The sequence below is a fragment of the Corvus kubaryi genome, unplaced genomic scaffold, assembly GCF_017639235.1.
Source record: "Corvus kubaryi isolate FWS band 111438036 unplaced genomic scaffold, C.kubaryi_AGA036_p1.0 split1-131, whole genome shotgun sequence".
NCBI lineage: Eukaryota > Metazoa > Chordata > Aves > Passeriformes > Corvidae > Corvus > Corvus kubaryi.
The window spans coordinates 20,463,046-20,479,567 of NW_024582073.1; the positions used below are offsets into that span (position 1 = coordinate 20,463,046).

Sequence of the window (16,522 nt, forward strand, 5' to 3'; positions counted from 1 at the left end):
GTGCAGAAAAAGACCTGTGTTGCAGAGTGACCATACTGAACATTTTTTTGCTTGCAGTGGATAGTTTTAAAGTGATCGCTTCTCTGATGCTTCACTGTGGAGCATTAACAAAATCATATTAGTCCTACACTCTTTCTAATTAATAGTGCTGCCAAGAGTCTTCTCTTAAGGTTTTTGTTGTTAGAGGAGATGACTTCGAAATCACAGAAGAGTGATTTGCCAGGTAGTGTTCTGTTCTCACATGCAAGGAGAAATTCCTGTTGTGTTTTAGCTACTTAGTCTTCTGGGCAACAACTGCAAGGTTTCTGCTTTGCTGTAAACTGAAGTGGAATGTACTGTTTGTATTCCTTTGCCCCAAGTTCATTCAAATTGTATCTCTTTAAGGTTCAGAACTGATTAACTTTGCCTGACACAATTCTGGTACTGGATTTGTCTCTCATGTTCAGGGTAAACTGAAGCCAGTTTGACAACAGGTGTCTTGTAACTGACTCATCATGTAACCTGAAGGAAGAACACTGTTCTTGTGATGCTGTGAACTTTCATACTTCTCAGGCTCAGGGAATGTGCACTATGGTAGCAGGAAATGTTCCAACAGCAACAGGTCAAAGTTAACTATGGAGTACTGTGTGGAGAGGTTAAACTCGCAGTGAGTGCAAATTCTAAGCAGATCTGATTGAGCAGCAGCAGAAGGAAACTTGGATAGTGACTAACTTTCCCAACAGCTGGTATGTATTTTTGTTAAAAATAAAAGCTGCACTTTTTTCTATTTTTCTTCTTACCTCTAGACAATGTCAAGCTGTACAATCCTACTCTGTTCACATCCCTACTTATTTTGCATCTCTACTTATTTTGCTTATTCACCAGGAAAATGCCCATAGCTGAGATGAGAATCAAGTCAGTCACTTCACTGCAGTAGTAATGATGAATTATGCTTGGTGCAACACTGTACAAAGCTGTATTTCTGATGAGTGAAACATAAAACTGAAAGAGGAAATAGAGAGGCTTAAAAGAGGATCATAGGTGCACTTTCAGCCAGTTAATAGCCCCAGAGCTAGAATCATGTAAAAATTGCATTTTACTGTGGTAATTGTTCTAATTTACTTTGGCTGTTCAGCACTAATTTTCTCCACATGGAGACACTGTTCAAGAACAAAGGAAAAAGACTGAAAAAGGCCCCTCCAGAACAGCTATTGGGAAATAGTTATTCTGAAGACCTGCACTGGTGGTCAATTTTTCTGTGCAGACAGCCTGTTTTGCATCTCATCGAAATCACTGCAGAAACTGTCACATTCAGTTATTGGATTAAAAAAGGTTGTTTCATATTTTCTGATGGTTATTTTTCATCCTTGGGTATAAATATTTAGTGATGTGCCAGTTGAACCTGTCCTACTGCAGTGAAAGCCATTTTCCTGCAACATTAAGCCAAGAAGGGAAAGCACATAAAAACAGTAACTGTGACGCAGTAAAGCGTGATAGCAGCTGGTTTTCATTTTGTTTTGTGTATGTATTTGGGAAATGAAATGTGTTCAATTAGGTAATTTTCCTTGCTTGTACGCCTTCCTTCATTCCCTGCTTGGTTCTGCCATGGAATGTAATGCGTGGGTTACACAGGGATATGATTGCAATTCATATTTTTGTGACTGAAGTGGTGTTCACTAATACAAGTAATGGTAACAGCAAGTCATGTTGGTCGATTATAAAAATTGAACTGTCCCTTCAGTGGGCAATTGCATGGTCAGTCCTGGCCAAGCAGCAAAGGATGCAAACAGTTGCTGCTTCTGGGCTCTGCTTTCCCAGATGGCAGATTGAACTAGCCTACAAAAACCTTCTTTTACAGGATAACATAAGCAGGAATAGCTCATTACCAGCTGATTTATCTGTTTGAGGTAATTTCTTTTTTGATTAGTGGAAGCTTTCTGATTTAAAGGAAAAAAAATAACATGAAAAGGAATATTTTATCTGGAGTTATTTCAATGCAATCAGCCATCAGGGAATAATTTGCCAGAGTCAAATCTTGTTTTGCACCAGAGGCATCCCAGACTGTGGTCTGTAAAAAGCATGGCACTCCTGCTAGAAGATGTCATTCCATATTTTGTATGTTCTTTTTCCTGAGAAGTCTCAGCCCAAGCAAATGGAAGCCTGCAGGTATTCAAATCTCAGTAGAGGGACCTGTTTACTAATGATCCTTTTTCTTCCCTCATGTACATGAATCTAGTGAGGAGAAATACTGCATTGCTACATAAAAAATTGATAGAAATCAAGCCACTCTACTTAAATACTACTTCATACATCAGACAAGATGTGCAAAAGAAAAGAGGGTTGATGTTATAACCAGAGGACAAAATCACACGTGTGTGCAGCATATTTCTGCTATGGTAAGCTTTGGTGTTAGTTTTGGTTCCACACACATTCTCCTCAGTGTAGCTATATATTAATAAATTTTCCCAGCTGACAGTAACACCTCAGAAAAGCTGCTGTCTCATTAATACAAGCTCTCAAGTCTGGCATATAGGTAAGGGGAAGCAAGAGGGTTAATTAAGCACCTCTTAGTTTAAAAGTTTCAGGTAATTTTCAGTATGTCTCAACTGGTGCTCTTTGAAAGTGACAGAGAAAAGTTTTGGGTAGGCAGATTTGTGGAAAGTGTTTGGAAGACACTGACTGTGACTGCATTGAGCAGTTGCTCTGCAATCATCTCCACACAGGGGAGTAAGTTTACATATTTAGCGATTCCAAATTCATCAGTGCCATTTCCAAGGTTAGATAGTGTTGCTAGCCGGGCGCTGGGGCTGCTGTGCCGTAGCGCGAGGTGCGACCTTCCAAAAGCATCTCCTTAGCGAAGCAGCTCGGCAGGAGCAGCACACACTCACACACACACAGACAACTCCAGTAACGTGAGTCGATGGCAAAGAGCTGGGAAGGGTCTCTGTAGAGTTCCACAGAGTCCACAGATGAACACAGGGAATAATGGAGGGTTCAGGCCTTAGTAGGGGAGCGGATTGAGCATCAGAGACCAATGGTCTGAGGGCACGGGGGCGGTACACAGGCGGGACTAGGGTATGGGAGCCAGTGGGGAACACTGAGGTTGTGGCGATGGGTCAAGGGCCAGTGGGGGAACCTGGAGTGCAGAACCTTCTAGGGCACGGACATATAAGGTAGGAAGGGGCTGGGAGGCCAACGGGCCAACCAGGGAAGCAGAACTGGGGTACATTAACATACCGAAGCAATGCAGCCTGGGGGAAGCCTTGCTGGTCACCCTAACCTGGGGAGGTTCTTGTGGTACTAGGGACTGTCTCACCAGCAGACTCTCTTTGTTCCTTGTATCATAGGCTCACCAACCACTGCAAAATATTATTAGTTTGCAGAAAGATCCCATTGATTTTGTTTTGTTTTGTTCTAGATGCTTTTCTGACCCACATAGTTATTTTGTGTGCCACACTTCTCGTGGCAGCAAAGGTCACTTAAGAAATTTTCACGCCATACTTTTCCACCTACTCAGTAGTGCTGTGATGAGAGTTGGTGGGTTGTGTTGTAAAATGGTACAGAGAAGTTACCAGGGCTAAAAATAAACCTTTCAGCCAACCCCTTTTTCTGTGTGCTAGTTCATTTCATCTCTGACAGTAGATGCTTTGGACTAGAACCAAAGTATCTCTTAGAGTAAATACAAGCTGCTATCAGCACTGTGGAAAAAGCTTCACCTAGTTTCTAGATAAATTATTCTTCATGTTGGAGCTGCCAGCTGCACAACTCAACACTAAATTCACAAATGCAATTATTTAAATACAAAAGAAAATATTTTTTCCTTTGGATTTACACATGCATCTTTGCATATGTAAATTTTTTAGTGAAATCTACATCTTTGATCAGTATTACCAAAGATAAAATGAATGCAAGCAGAATTACTTACATAATGAAATAATATCCTTAAATATAAATTATTTGTTTTATTAAGTCCTTTTGTTCATTTTAATTTAAAGGTATTTGTTATGTCCTCACTAGTTCTAAAAGATGATAACCAAGTCAGCTGGATACCATCAGAAATGGGGCTAGCCTACAGCACTTTGTGACATTTATCTTTTCTGTCTTCATCCTTTTAGTTTTATATGGCAATCTAAACAACACTGAAACTACATCTGTAAGGCAGATAAGAGAAGCAGGTGAGCTGATGCATTGTGCTTTTGTTGCTGATAACTGGAAAGGAATAGTGCCTTAGGCTTTAAATATGACTCTGTCACTATTACAAAATGCAGTTCAGTTGTTTCTGGAGACCTGCCCAATGCTGCTAAAACCTGATGTTAGTTCTAGGAAATTAGTGGCTGACAGATTCTTAATCAAGTTCTTAATGTAACTGATTGATATTCTCAGCGTGTTCTATTTGCTTTATTTGTCTTTTTTTTTTTTTTTTAATTCTGACATTGCAATTTTGACATTATCCAACTGAACATGTTTGTGGGACAACTTTGTCTGGCCTGGTGACTTTGCATTTAAAACATGGAATAAGATGGATAAGTTAAGAAATAAATGCAATGTTTTGTCTTCCAGGGAATGTCTCTAGTCAGGCCATGTAAGTGATTCCAGGTTGGAGCCAAAAATCAGGGCTGGAGAATATTAATATTCTCCATATAGTTACTTACATTTGCAGAAAATTTTTTAATAATTGATGGCAAATAAGTTTTACATGATGCTTAACTTGATGATGTAACTGTAGATCATTTTATTTTATTCCATGCTTATAATCTTCCTGAAAGAAGCCTTAGTTGATGTATATGGCACTGGTACTGCATTTATGCAGCTGCACCCATAGAGGTGATGGTTGATGCATTGCATGCACAGCATAAGGTCCCCACTGATGTTACAGGTGCTGGGGCCACTTCAAGTGTGATCATGGAACTCAGCCTTCCTCAATTTCTCTTGCCAATGGAGCTCTGCTGCTGTTAAGACAAAAGTACACAAGTACTTTTCACAGGAGGAAAGAACTTAGGCAACGTTTGAGCAAGGAGGCATTGAAACGTATGATAAAGAAAGGTAGGAGCATTACTCAACTTCAGTGTAACCCATGTGTAACCCAGTCATTGTCTCTGGCTTTGGAAAAGATTCGTGTGCTTGGCTGGACGAGGCTGCTGACAAGCACATCCACAGCAGCTGAAGAAACCTCACCTTTATAAAGTGCTTTTAAATGAAGGATTTTAGAAGGACAATGGCAAATGCTCTCATGAAACCACACATGGAATAGCAGTTCTTTGTCACACCAGAAGAGAGGCTAATCTAGGTCGAACAGCAACCAGTTACAACACAGTTTAAAATTTAAAGAAGAAATGTTTTCATTTCAAATAGGATGGCTGGGTTCTGAAGCAGCAATTTCACAGAGTGTAGGGAAAAATTGGGTTGCATTTAGGTTGTATCATCGTCACCACATGAGGGAAGAGGAAGTTGAGCTGAAAATTTGACATGCTTTCATTTGATGTTTTACTGATCTTCAACCAAGGCAGCCTGATGCAAACGCTAATAATTCTGCATGATGATCATAATTTCTGTGAAACTTCTTTTAACAATGTGTTTTGGCTGCTTAGGTAAGTGTTGCTTATTTTCTTTGTTTTGTTTTTAGTTAGTTGCCTGTAATTCTTGAGCTGAATGTAAAATAAACTTATGTTGTATCTATCCACCTCAAATAAACATATGAGACAAGGAGAATATTAACTATTTTTTCATAATGCTGAAAGCAAGATTAAAATGCATGAGAAATCAAAAAGCATTTTCACAAAGAAATTGTTGCAGGCAAAGCGTAGAGGAACAAATTGAGCATTTCAACACCCAAAATGATGTTAGTTTAATGCAAGCACCATCTTTTTAGGACTTCTGACTTGAATATTTATTATGAAAAATGCTGAATGTAGAATTTTAAAATGTTAGGGAGGATTTATTCTAGATCACATAGGTATTGAAATAAAAAGCAGATAAGGATTCATGATTCTTATTCAATACAAATTGCAGTGGATAATACTGAAGTCATTCCATATGACTTAAAAATTAGCAGAAGGATTTTTTTCAGTAGTATTTTTCAGAAAAACAGTAAAGTCCCAAATGTATGACAGTCAATAGCACAACTGCGTTTTAAACAACAAACTGAATGAACAGAAAAACTGAGATTAGTGATTATTTCTTTAACTTGAACAGCTTCTAGGTTGTCATTTACACACTACATCAATTCTTTCCCTTATTTTTTCTGCTGCTTATATTACCCATATCCTGTCCATATTGTTTTCTACAAGTTGTTAAGTGTTGCATTGTAAAGATAGAAGTTCCCAACTCCTTTAAGTATGATGAATGTGTGGCTTTTCTATGGACAAAATAGAAAAATTTATTTGAATGTTTTTGATAACACTAATCAGATGCCATTTTAGGGTGAGATATGAGGAAAATTATTTATTTAGTTACGTGTTGCTGTGAAATGTGCCTGAGTGATAAACAGAATAAAATTTAGAAGGAACGCATGCAGTTTACTCTTATCATGAATAGTTCTTCACTTTAATATTATAAATGATAGAAAAAAGGAAATTATAATTATAATTCTTCATAAAGCATATGAAACTAATTGTCTCAGCAGTCATGGGAATGCATTTTATAGGATTAGCAATTTTGTGATGAACATCAGTGCAAAAAGAGTTATCTGATACCCACACAGTGGTTTCACTTTAGAAGAAAATATTTTTACATATATTGCAAAATGTCTCATGTATCACCCACTTTGCATGTTGTCAGTGAGTGATAAATGTATTCAAAGCAGGAAGGAATAAAAAATTTTATTTCCTCTGATACTGTCCAAGTCAGCCTTGTCTTAAAAGCCAGACAAGAGACCTGATGAGACAACAGGGGTCTGCGTGGCATCTCTTATTAAATGAAGGAGGTGAATGTAATGCTATAAACTACTTGTTAGCAAATACTTAATGGAAGAAGTTGAAACCACATGAAAGAACCCACCTCTAAAATGCTGTACACTTGTCATTCATTAGAAGCAGTGCAGGACAAGAACTCCTACATGGGGACAGAAATAGTAGTGTCTTTTTCTTTAATCTTGATGAGTTTTTTCTCTATTGACTAATGAATCGTTCTGAATTACTCCTTTTGGTCATTCTCTATCTGGGAGAGAGTGTTTAATATGCTTCAGACTCAATCTCTTTTATAAATATTTTTCTTGAAAATAAAAAATAAGTTTATCAGCAAGTATGCAGAAAGTCTTCATTTATTGCACACAAACAATGATGGAGGACTTTAACACACCAGATTAAGAGTTTACTTTAGCCAGAAAGCAATTGCCATCATTCAAGGGAGAAGTGTGTAGTAAGTAAGCTTAAAAATTAGTGTCATAAATACAGTATTAATATTATTATTAATGTTTATTTTAATATTTAAGCACTTCTTTAATGTTTAAATTATTTATTTTAAATACAGCTTTAATGACATCTCTTTGTTGCTTTACCTTTTAAATCTATGTGTATTTCTGTACTAGCTACAGGTCCTAATAATTTAAGAGTCATCCAAACACCAACAAATATAAATCTATCAATTGGAGACTATGCTGAAATCGCCTGTATTTTGGAAAAAGCTATTGTGAGGTATAGAGCAAGCTGGTATTTTGTTAATAAAGTGAGCATCACTAAAAGTATATCATCAAAACGCTATTCGTCCAACATCATCCATGAAAACAAGGATGTGCTAGTCATCAAATCTGCCAATGTAAATGACACTGGATTTTACTACTGTGAGATAATTATTGAAATACCTTTCTTTAAGAAACTACATGGAAATGGAACAAGAGTGATTGTTAAAGAGAAAGGTAGGCTAGCAAGAACCTGTGTGTGCCATTTCACGCGTCGTCATAAAGATTCTTCAGTTTGAACTGTATTATGCATTTCCTGCTTCTCCCACCTTCCTTCCTCAACACTGTAGATCTCGGGATGAAAGAGACAAACACAAAGAGGGCCTGAATGACTTTTAATGACAATTGTCTTAAACTCTGTACCTTAATACCTCCTGTGTAATATTTGTTTTCCTCCATAAGGATTTGCTAATAGGAATTATTACTTAAGGTTTACAAAAATGCTGTGCATGAGCTGTGTTTCACACTAGACCCAACTACAGTTCCTCCTCAGAGGGGATTCATAGGATAGATGTGAGACACTGAGTTAATCTGTTGTGTGGTAATGAGGGGCTAGAGTGATCACATGGTTACTCTGCTCAGTAACCCGTAACCTTTACTACTAATTTTATTTTTTTATAACAAGTTTTTAATAAAAAGTGAGAAACAAACCAATAGGGATGATAGAGTGGTATGGGACCTGTATGGATTTGTGTCCATAAAATTGTGGCAAATGCTGTGTCTTCCTGTTTTGCCAAAGTCATACGCTAACCTTTACAGGGGAGCAATTTAAGGTCCCAGTTCTGAACTAAGCATTGAAAAGCATTAATACAATTAGTATTCACACACAATTAAAATTTTCAGCAATAGGAGTGAGATCTGTTTCACCTTAAATTATTAATAGAATGTGAGATGCCCAGAAGACAACTTACCTCGCTCCTGTTACACAACTAACTCAAGACACTATGCATCTGTTCACTTCTGGAAGATGCTGATCTTCACCTCTCCTTATACCTCTCACATATAGAGAAAGGCTAGGGGTCTAGCTATGGTTAAACCATTAGCATTTTCAAACATCACTCACTTTTTGACTGGTCAGGTCACAGGAAGCCTTTCCAATCATCCAGAACACTCCAGTTTTGGACACTATTTTATACTGTGGGTCAACTGGTCCAAAGGGAGGCACAAAAATTTTCAAAGATTTAGAAAACATCAGTGCCAGAGAATCACTGAAGTAGTGTTCAAAATGGTGGGAAATGAATATAGATAATTTTAACTCTTTAACAGTCTTTTAATGTCCTAAAATGAGTTAGGTGACCTGATCTCTTACTTGGTGAAGTATAAGCAGAAAATACGTCTATTAAATACTGGGGGGAGGGGGAATGTCACTCTGCAGGAGCTGTAGAAGGTACTGGCATTACTGTTCACCAGGCATGCATCCCTTAGGAATGGGAAAGTGACCCTGCACTTGTGGGGGGAGATGGACTGATTCACTCTTAAAGTAATTTTTAACTACCTTTTTTTTTTCCCCTATGAAGTTGTTCTTTTATTTTATCTTCAAACAGTAGCTAACTTTATTTTTAAAATACAGTTGCAGAAGCTCACTCACAGGAAAAGAGATACTTGGTAACTTGGGCCATCCTTCCTTTCGTAGTGGCTGTGGGAAGCTTGTATCTTTGCTACAAAAAGAGACAGCACTCCACGCTATCTGGTGAGTTACAATATTTCCATTAACACATGCTGTATAAGTTAGATGTTTGTTTAGAGATGGCTGAAGTGGTGCTCTTAAGAGGTTATTTCACTATATGGCTTTTGCTGATCTAGTCCTGGTCTGCTGAGGCATCTTGAGCTGCCAGGAGGGATCAGAGGCACAGCTTGTAGTTCAAATGAGTGTTCCTGCAGCCACTTGCTTTCATTATTTATCTTTCTAAGGAGGGTCGTCACTTAAGCTGAAGATCTGGACCTGGCTAGGGTGTTGAAGGATATCAGTTCTAATAATTTCTTGCTGATATCTCACTGAGAAAGTGAGGAGCCAGAACTTAGCTCTGCATCGTAGTCTTACTCGTAGTAGTGACAACTGGAAGGGACGTCTGGAAGACTCAGCCTTGGGCACATAGTTCTGTCTTTTTCAAGCTGTGATTTATTTTTAATTAATTGTTAATTTGGGTTGGTGAGAGATTTTGGAGGGCAGTGTTGTTTGTTCATTTGGGCTTTTTGTTGTTGTTTTACTGGGTTTGGGGTTTTTTTTCAAAATCCAGAAATTTAAGAGTGGAAGAAGTCACAAGAAAAAAAAAATGGTGAATGACAAAGGTACAGGACAAATATAAATGTAGAGCAGCTGGAGGCAGAGGGCACAGATTGGTGACATAACCTGAGGCAGCCTCTTAAGTAACTCTTTGGGTTTTCAGCTTATTTCATTTACAACCAGAATAACACTCTAGTGCCTGTCATCAAGACTAGCTGTACAAAAGCTCTGCACTCTTCATTTTGGTGCTTATCAAGCTCTGGTAGAATATGGGTGTGACTCTGGAAATGGACAGTAAGCAAGCACTGACTGGAACTTGGGTTTTGCCAAGGTGCTGCACAGCTTCCTGTGCTGACAGGAAGGCAAGAGCAGGAGCAAACGCTCCAGGTGGAAGAGCTTCACAGGAGAAATGAATCCACCAGGGAAGCAGCTGAGGAAAACACATCATGTAATTCTGCCGAATGGGTAAGTGGTTTATAAAAAGACTCTCGCTATGAGAGGATTTTCAAAATGAGGCACTGGGGAGTGGACTGAACAGAAAGAACACAACAACCTGCTGTTCCTAGGACAGCATCTTCCTACACATGAAAAAGGCTTAAAGCAAAAAAAAAACCTGCTCAGAAATAAAAGGGATATTTATGTAGTAGCAAAGTATTGAAATCTGTTGTTATGTTTAATGGCCCTCTAAATTTGCCTGGAGAAGAGGACAGCAAAAAGCAGAGAATATCAATATAGAGACTGAGTGAAAGAAGGAAGCGTAGGAGAAGTAAAAAATGGCAATAAAGTCCCTATATGTATAATTGTGTACCAAGCTCAAGGGGCTTGGACCAGCCTCAGCTCATGGGGTCATTAGAGCAGGAAACACTTGCTGGGAGTAGGTAGCAGATTTCTGGAAAGCTCCTTTTTCCATGCAATTATTCATATTTTAATTACATTAAAACATAAAGTAGGCAAGGGAAAGAAGCCCTAATTTAACCCTTGCATAGGCAGGCACTGTTTCCATTGCAATCAGCTGGACAGGGCTGGGCAAGTCACACAGAAGTGATGAAAAATGCTCAAGCCCATGGTCACAACTGCACTTACTGAGCTTACAGATTCCCAGGTTCTCCTGTAAGAGAACCTGGCTGCAGCCTTGATTTGGTCACATTGGTACTGTGGTCATGGTGAGAGAAAATATCAGGATGCAGGCAGTGAAACAGCAATGTCTATCTTCTACTGAGCAATAGTCATTGCTCTAAAAAAAAAGAAAACGTATACCTGGGAAAATGCATTCCCTATAAGTAGATTGTCACTGAAGTTAAGAGACTTGCTTTTACTGGAGATATCATAGTAGAAAATTATAAGAATACAAGGCATAATATGGTCTGGTCATAGTAATAAAATATTCTAATTACTAGCTATGAAGGGATTACTCTTCTACTTGTTAATATTTAATGAAGGTGTAAGAAAATGAGGTTGAGAATGAGAAAACAAGCATCCTAGGGGGTGCTGAGTGAAAAGTTCATTATTAGTCAGTTATTGCTCAGGATTTGTGTGGACAAGACTCTTCCAGAAGATGTATGAATGCAATTATAAACTATCTTTTGTAGCTGCTTTATGATTTAGCAGCTACCAGCCACACTGATGTGTCACGACATAGGTTCTGTATTTTCCTTCATGCAACAGACCTTTTTGTTATTTTAGTGAAAGCAGAAAGAGTGGTTTCATAGTGGTATCATTTAAATGTTAAAGCATAATTGGATGTTATAAATCATTCAAGAGATCCCGTAGGTTAGTAAAGCCAGTATATACAATGTGTATGGACACCACATTTCAAACAAATTAAACCAGCAGTGATGAGCAAATATTATGGTGTCTTTGGAATTGCACCTACTGCCTTTCAATTGTATTGCAGAATATGAACACCTTAATTTAAATTTTTTTTCTGATTGTGAAAAAGTCTCTACTTATTTGGGAAAAAACTAGTCTTGCACTGGTTTTTAACATAACTCACACTTTTCTTTTTAAGTTTGGAAATTTGGTGAATATTCTGAGTAGGTTTGGGCATCATTTCTAGAACAGTGAACATAGAGGTTCTATCCACCTCTGCAAGGCTATTTACAGTCTCATCCTTTTTTTACAATTCTTGGAGTTGCAAAGGCAATCCTGTAACACAGAAATTAATTCAAGCCATGGGTTTTCTTCTCACCTGTATCATATGTCCCAACAACACTAAGCAATTAGGTTGAGTGACAATACCTAGCTCCAAGTACCCAAGGTAACCTGAGAGAGAACATCCTCATGGCGAAGCTGGCTCCTGTAGCTGTGCTTTTACTGTGTAGCACTTGTCTCTGCCTCTGGAGAATCATCCCATGTTTCCTCAGCTGAGATGCTCAGGGAGTGTTTCCCAGACAGTTCTGCCAGCTGCAGGGGAGTTTGGCCTTTGAGGGAATTCCCAGTGCATCTGGTGATTTTTTCATCAAGTGTTGCAAGGTTCCAGCCAAAATCTAAGCACTTTTGTAGCAAAATTCCAGCTTATGGTAGCACACATAATGCTCACTTTTGAGGGGGGGGTTCTGGTTGTTCAAAATGCCCGGAATTGTGACCCCCGTTGGCCATCCCTACCATGCCTCCTGTTCAGCATTCAGCTGGTAGGTACCCCTCTGTTCTGAACATGGGTCATCAGAACAGAAACCCCCACAGCAGAGTGTAAGTGTGAAGACAAAAAGCTACTTCATGACTTCCACCCATCTATTGGTTTATGCCATCTCAGCTTGAGAATTTGATTTTATGTATCTGTGAGCACAGGCCTTTGTGTACATTTCAGGCAGATCTTTAATTCTCATGTTTTGCTAAAGGACTTACCTATGTGTGTTTAGGAAATGAAAATAGGATGACTTTTGCCCAGTCCAGAACAGCATGCGAATACCACAGCAGTGTGCTAGTTTACTGCATCAAAACAGCATCCATCCTGAAGGAAGAGTATGATGAAGTTTTCTGGAAATACCACAGTTAAAAAGTTAAGGGGATAAAAAAGTTTTTCATTTCGGATTTCATAGAATCTGGTCTACTCTGGAAATTGACATCTTTAGTATTCTAAAAAAGTATTTTGTGCCTGCTGCCTAATTAAGAGAATTGAATCCGAACATAGGAAGGCTTTGCCTTTCCACGTTAGTACTGAGACATTCTTTCCCTCTGAAATTGTAACTTCATGGCCTGTGTTTCTTTCTCTTTCCTGGGGCTGTGCTGTGTCATGGGTAAAAGTTTATTTTACATATATTTTATGGGTAAAAGTCTTGACTGGCATTTTCTTTGCTTTTCAAGGCTGTATCTACACTTTATGAATCACTTGAGTTTTTTTGCAATGAATCAAGAGGAAAAGATGACAAATCCACTGCGACTATTGTATCCAATGGAGAAGATGAGCAAATCCCACAAACTAGGGCAGCTGAAAAGCCTAGAATGAGACAAGGATCTGCCATCTACTTTGACACTCAGAACTAAAACAAAATAAGGCTAAATAACTATGAAACTGAAAAATATGATAATTTGCTGCTGCAAGATGGATTATGTGTTTCCCATCAAAAGCTTGTCAGTGGGACAATATACAAGAGAAATGGTTGGTTCTAAGCAGTTTTTGAATGTTTTTTTCACTAACAAAACATTCTAAGGAGTCTCTGAATTTGGAGGATATGTTGTTTAGGAAACTGTTTTCAGCTCTTCCTCTGGTGTCCAGAAATAATGATCTCTGTGTTACAAAACTGTGAAAAAATCTTCTGAACTGAACAACATTCTCCAACAAAAGCATTTCTTCAGGAAGCCCATGTGTGAATAGCAGAAAGTAGAGAAAAAATGCATGGAGTCTGAGCTCTGAAACTGTCATCAGTGCTGACCACGTTATAGACAGAGGGGTATGCCAGAAAGGATTCTATACCTGTGGAAAGGGACTGTTAGTGTTAATTCATTCACAAACTAGGAAAAGTCTTCCAGAGAAAGAAGTCTCCTACACACAATGAAATACTAGGTTGAAATGAATACATCTATACATATATATGTATTATGTATAATTATTGTCTAACTGGTGGAGGAGGGCTGCTTTGAGGAGATGGGGGTGGAAATGCTTGTTCCACTTTTCCCAGCTTTAAAACTTTTTAAAAAATCAGTGAAGAAAAACCAAAGTTGAAAAAATTAAGGAGAACCTGGCTTACAAGATATGAACAGAGGTGAAGAGTTTTGACTGCAAAGCTAATGGCAGTTGTCCAAAGGCTGCTGAATGCTGTGTGAATATCTGAAATGTGAATGTATTTATGTACCAGGGTTATGCCATCTTCTGTTAATGTTTTTTTTAGAGCTCAGCTGGAGGTTAGAACATCTTGTCAGCAGTGCAGGTAGAAACAACTTCACTGCTTGAGATTTTTGTCCAGCTTGTACCTGGGCAGTGCAGTAGACTCAAAACAGCTTTCCCAGAGCCCTTAAAAACTGTTTGTGTCAGCTAAATATGTGACTGGCTTGCTACTAAATACTCTTAATGAAATCTTTGTGGCCATATAGCACAGCTCATGGTGTGGCTGTGTCTATGCTGTACTGACTGCAGTTCACAAAGGTACCTCTCAAATCACTGTAGCTCAGCTGTGTCTCACTCTGTGCTGTGGATCCTCTTTCCTGGGTTGTTCTGTAACCTGCCCTGAATTCCCTACTGCAATAAATATGCTGCTGTCTGAACTAGACTGTAATCACTGCTCTGTATGAGAGAAACTGTTATAATACATCTCATGGTATTTACGTGTAAATTGAATAAAGCAAAATAATAATATTTTTTCTTCTTGAAATTCAGTTATTTTAAAATCCTGGTGGGTTTTATCCTGAAACTCACTATTACAGATCCATTTCCTTTACTGTGTGGTGAAACTCTGTCATGTGCCATATTCATTTGAGGATCGCAGATGGGGCTCTGGATTCCCCCAAACCCTGTAATTTTGTTTGCTACACAAGAAAGTCGTAATCAGTAAAATGGTGACCTTCAGCCCAGGTCCTGTTCAAGGAAGCTCTCAGTTATGTAAGTGGGTGCAGTAAATTTTGGTCGTTCTGTACACTGCTGGTTACTTCTCTGTTTCATCACAATGAGATGTACAGTGTTTGGGAATTATTAAAGAAAACCACTAAATTAAGAGATTGCCACTAAACTGCAGCTTAATATTCTCCAAATCCTATTTTCATTACATTGTTGATTAAATGTAGCTCCTAACAGCAAAGAATGCTGCCTTTTTAACAGCTGCTCACATTTTGTATGTTAACATGGTCATTTCCAACATCTGGCAGTAGAAGACTACACCCAATTTATCATGACCTATTTTATCTGTGGCTGACAGTGGTGGCTATGAGCCAGCAGAGTGTTTTTAGACCTCCCGCTTTTGACACCTCTGCCTCAAATATATTAACTCCTCTGCTTCTGTGCCACTTGGGAAGCAATAAATCCCTCTGTTTTAATTCTTCTTGGCTGTTTTGTTAGCTTTAAAACAAAAGAGCGCTCTGTAATTAACCTCAGGTCATGTTCTGGCATGCGGTATGATCTCAGTTTTAACTGTCTGTTTAACCGATGAGTATATAATGAAGGCATCTGTCTAATAATAGAACTTGAAGAGAGTCCTGGGCCCTTGCTTTTAGCCATTTTATTGGCTATTTCCTTTTGAACAAGCTGCTGAAAAGTCATGGTTCCATTCCATTTAATTTGATGTCCAAAGTCTGGTGTTAAGCACAGGCTGAAGCATGCTGATTTAGGAGCAAGTTTGGCAGAATGGATTCAAAAGCCTTGTGTGTGTTGTGTGCTTTTAATATCTCATCAATGTGCTTGGCTTAGTCATAGTCCTACAACTGAGGCTCCCTCTCTGTTCCTGTCATGCTCCTGACCCTGGTTTGGAGAGCTAGTACAGTCAACTTGAGCCTGAACTTCTCTCTTCCCAATCCATTGCAAAACCATCCAAGGAGTCACATCTCATTTCCTCTACCTAGCACTTAGGCAGCTACTCCTAGCGACTGGGTACGATCTGGCTTGAACCGCACATTTCTTCCAAGCCCTGGGCTGGGGTTCTTTCCTCTCATAGTATCTAAGGAAGAAGATTATGGAGCAGGCATTCCTGGCTCCATTACACCAAGGACCCTCAAGAGCAGGCAGGATGATGAGGTGTTCCAGTCAACATCCTGTTTATGTGTGGTGCTGTGACTGATGTTCCTGTGCCTGATAACGGGGCTGCCACAACAGCAACAACGTTGTGGTTTAACCCTGCCTGGCAAATGAGCTCTGCACAGCCACTCAGTCAATCCTGCCTCCCCTGCGTGGTTACAAAGAGGGCAGCTGTAAAGGGCTTTTTTGTTATCATTCTTTTCACTAAGTGCTCTTCTGTTTGTAAACAGGAAACTGCAAATACAACTGACAAAAAAATACAAATATCAAAACAACACGAAGCCATTTCTCTAAACAAAAGAAAGGGCAGGTGATCATGTGTAAATGTTTCTTGTTTTCTACAGTGTGAAATACTGAGATGAAAGGAAGGCTTTTTATGAACTGCTACAATCTAGTAAAAGGTCTTTAGCTAAGTTGATGTGGTCTGGTGCTGGGTGCTGGTGAATTTTGTTGGCTGAGAGGATGTGACAAAAATTAATTCCTT

The 16,522-nt window shown here is 38.8% G+C and overlaps 1 protein-coding gene across 1 annotated transcript; it reads left to right on the plus strand.

Moving 5' to 3' along the window:
* The first annotated feature begins 7,466 nt into the window (after positions 1 to 7,466).
* Positions 7,467 to 14,896, plus strand: LOC121676645. The gene is made up of 4 exons (XM_042053434.1): positions 7,467 to 7,831; positions 9,231 to 9,344; positions 10,210 to 10,343; positions 13,182 to 14,896. Exons 1-4 carry the CDS (start codon positions 7,486 to 7,488, stop codon positions 13,359 to 13,361), a joined length of 774 nt encoding a protein of 257 aa, XP_041909368.1. The 5' UTR covers positions 7,467 to 7,485; the 3' UTR covers positions 13,362 to 14,896.
* Positions 14,897 to 16,522: the final 1,626 nt, after the last annotated feature.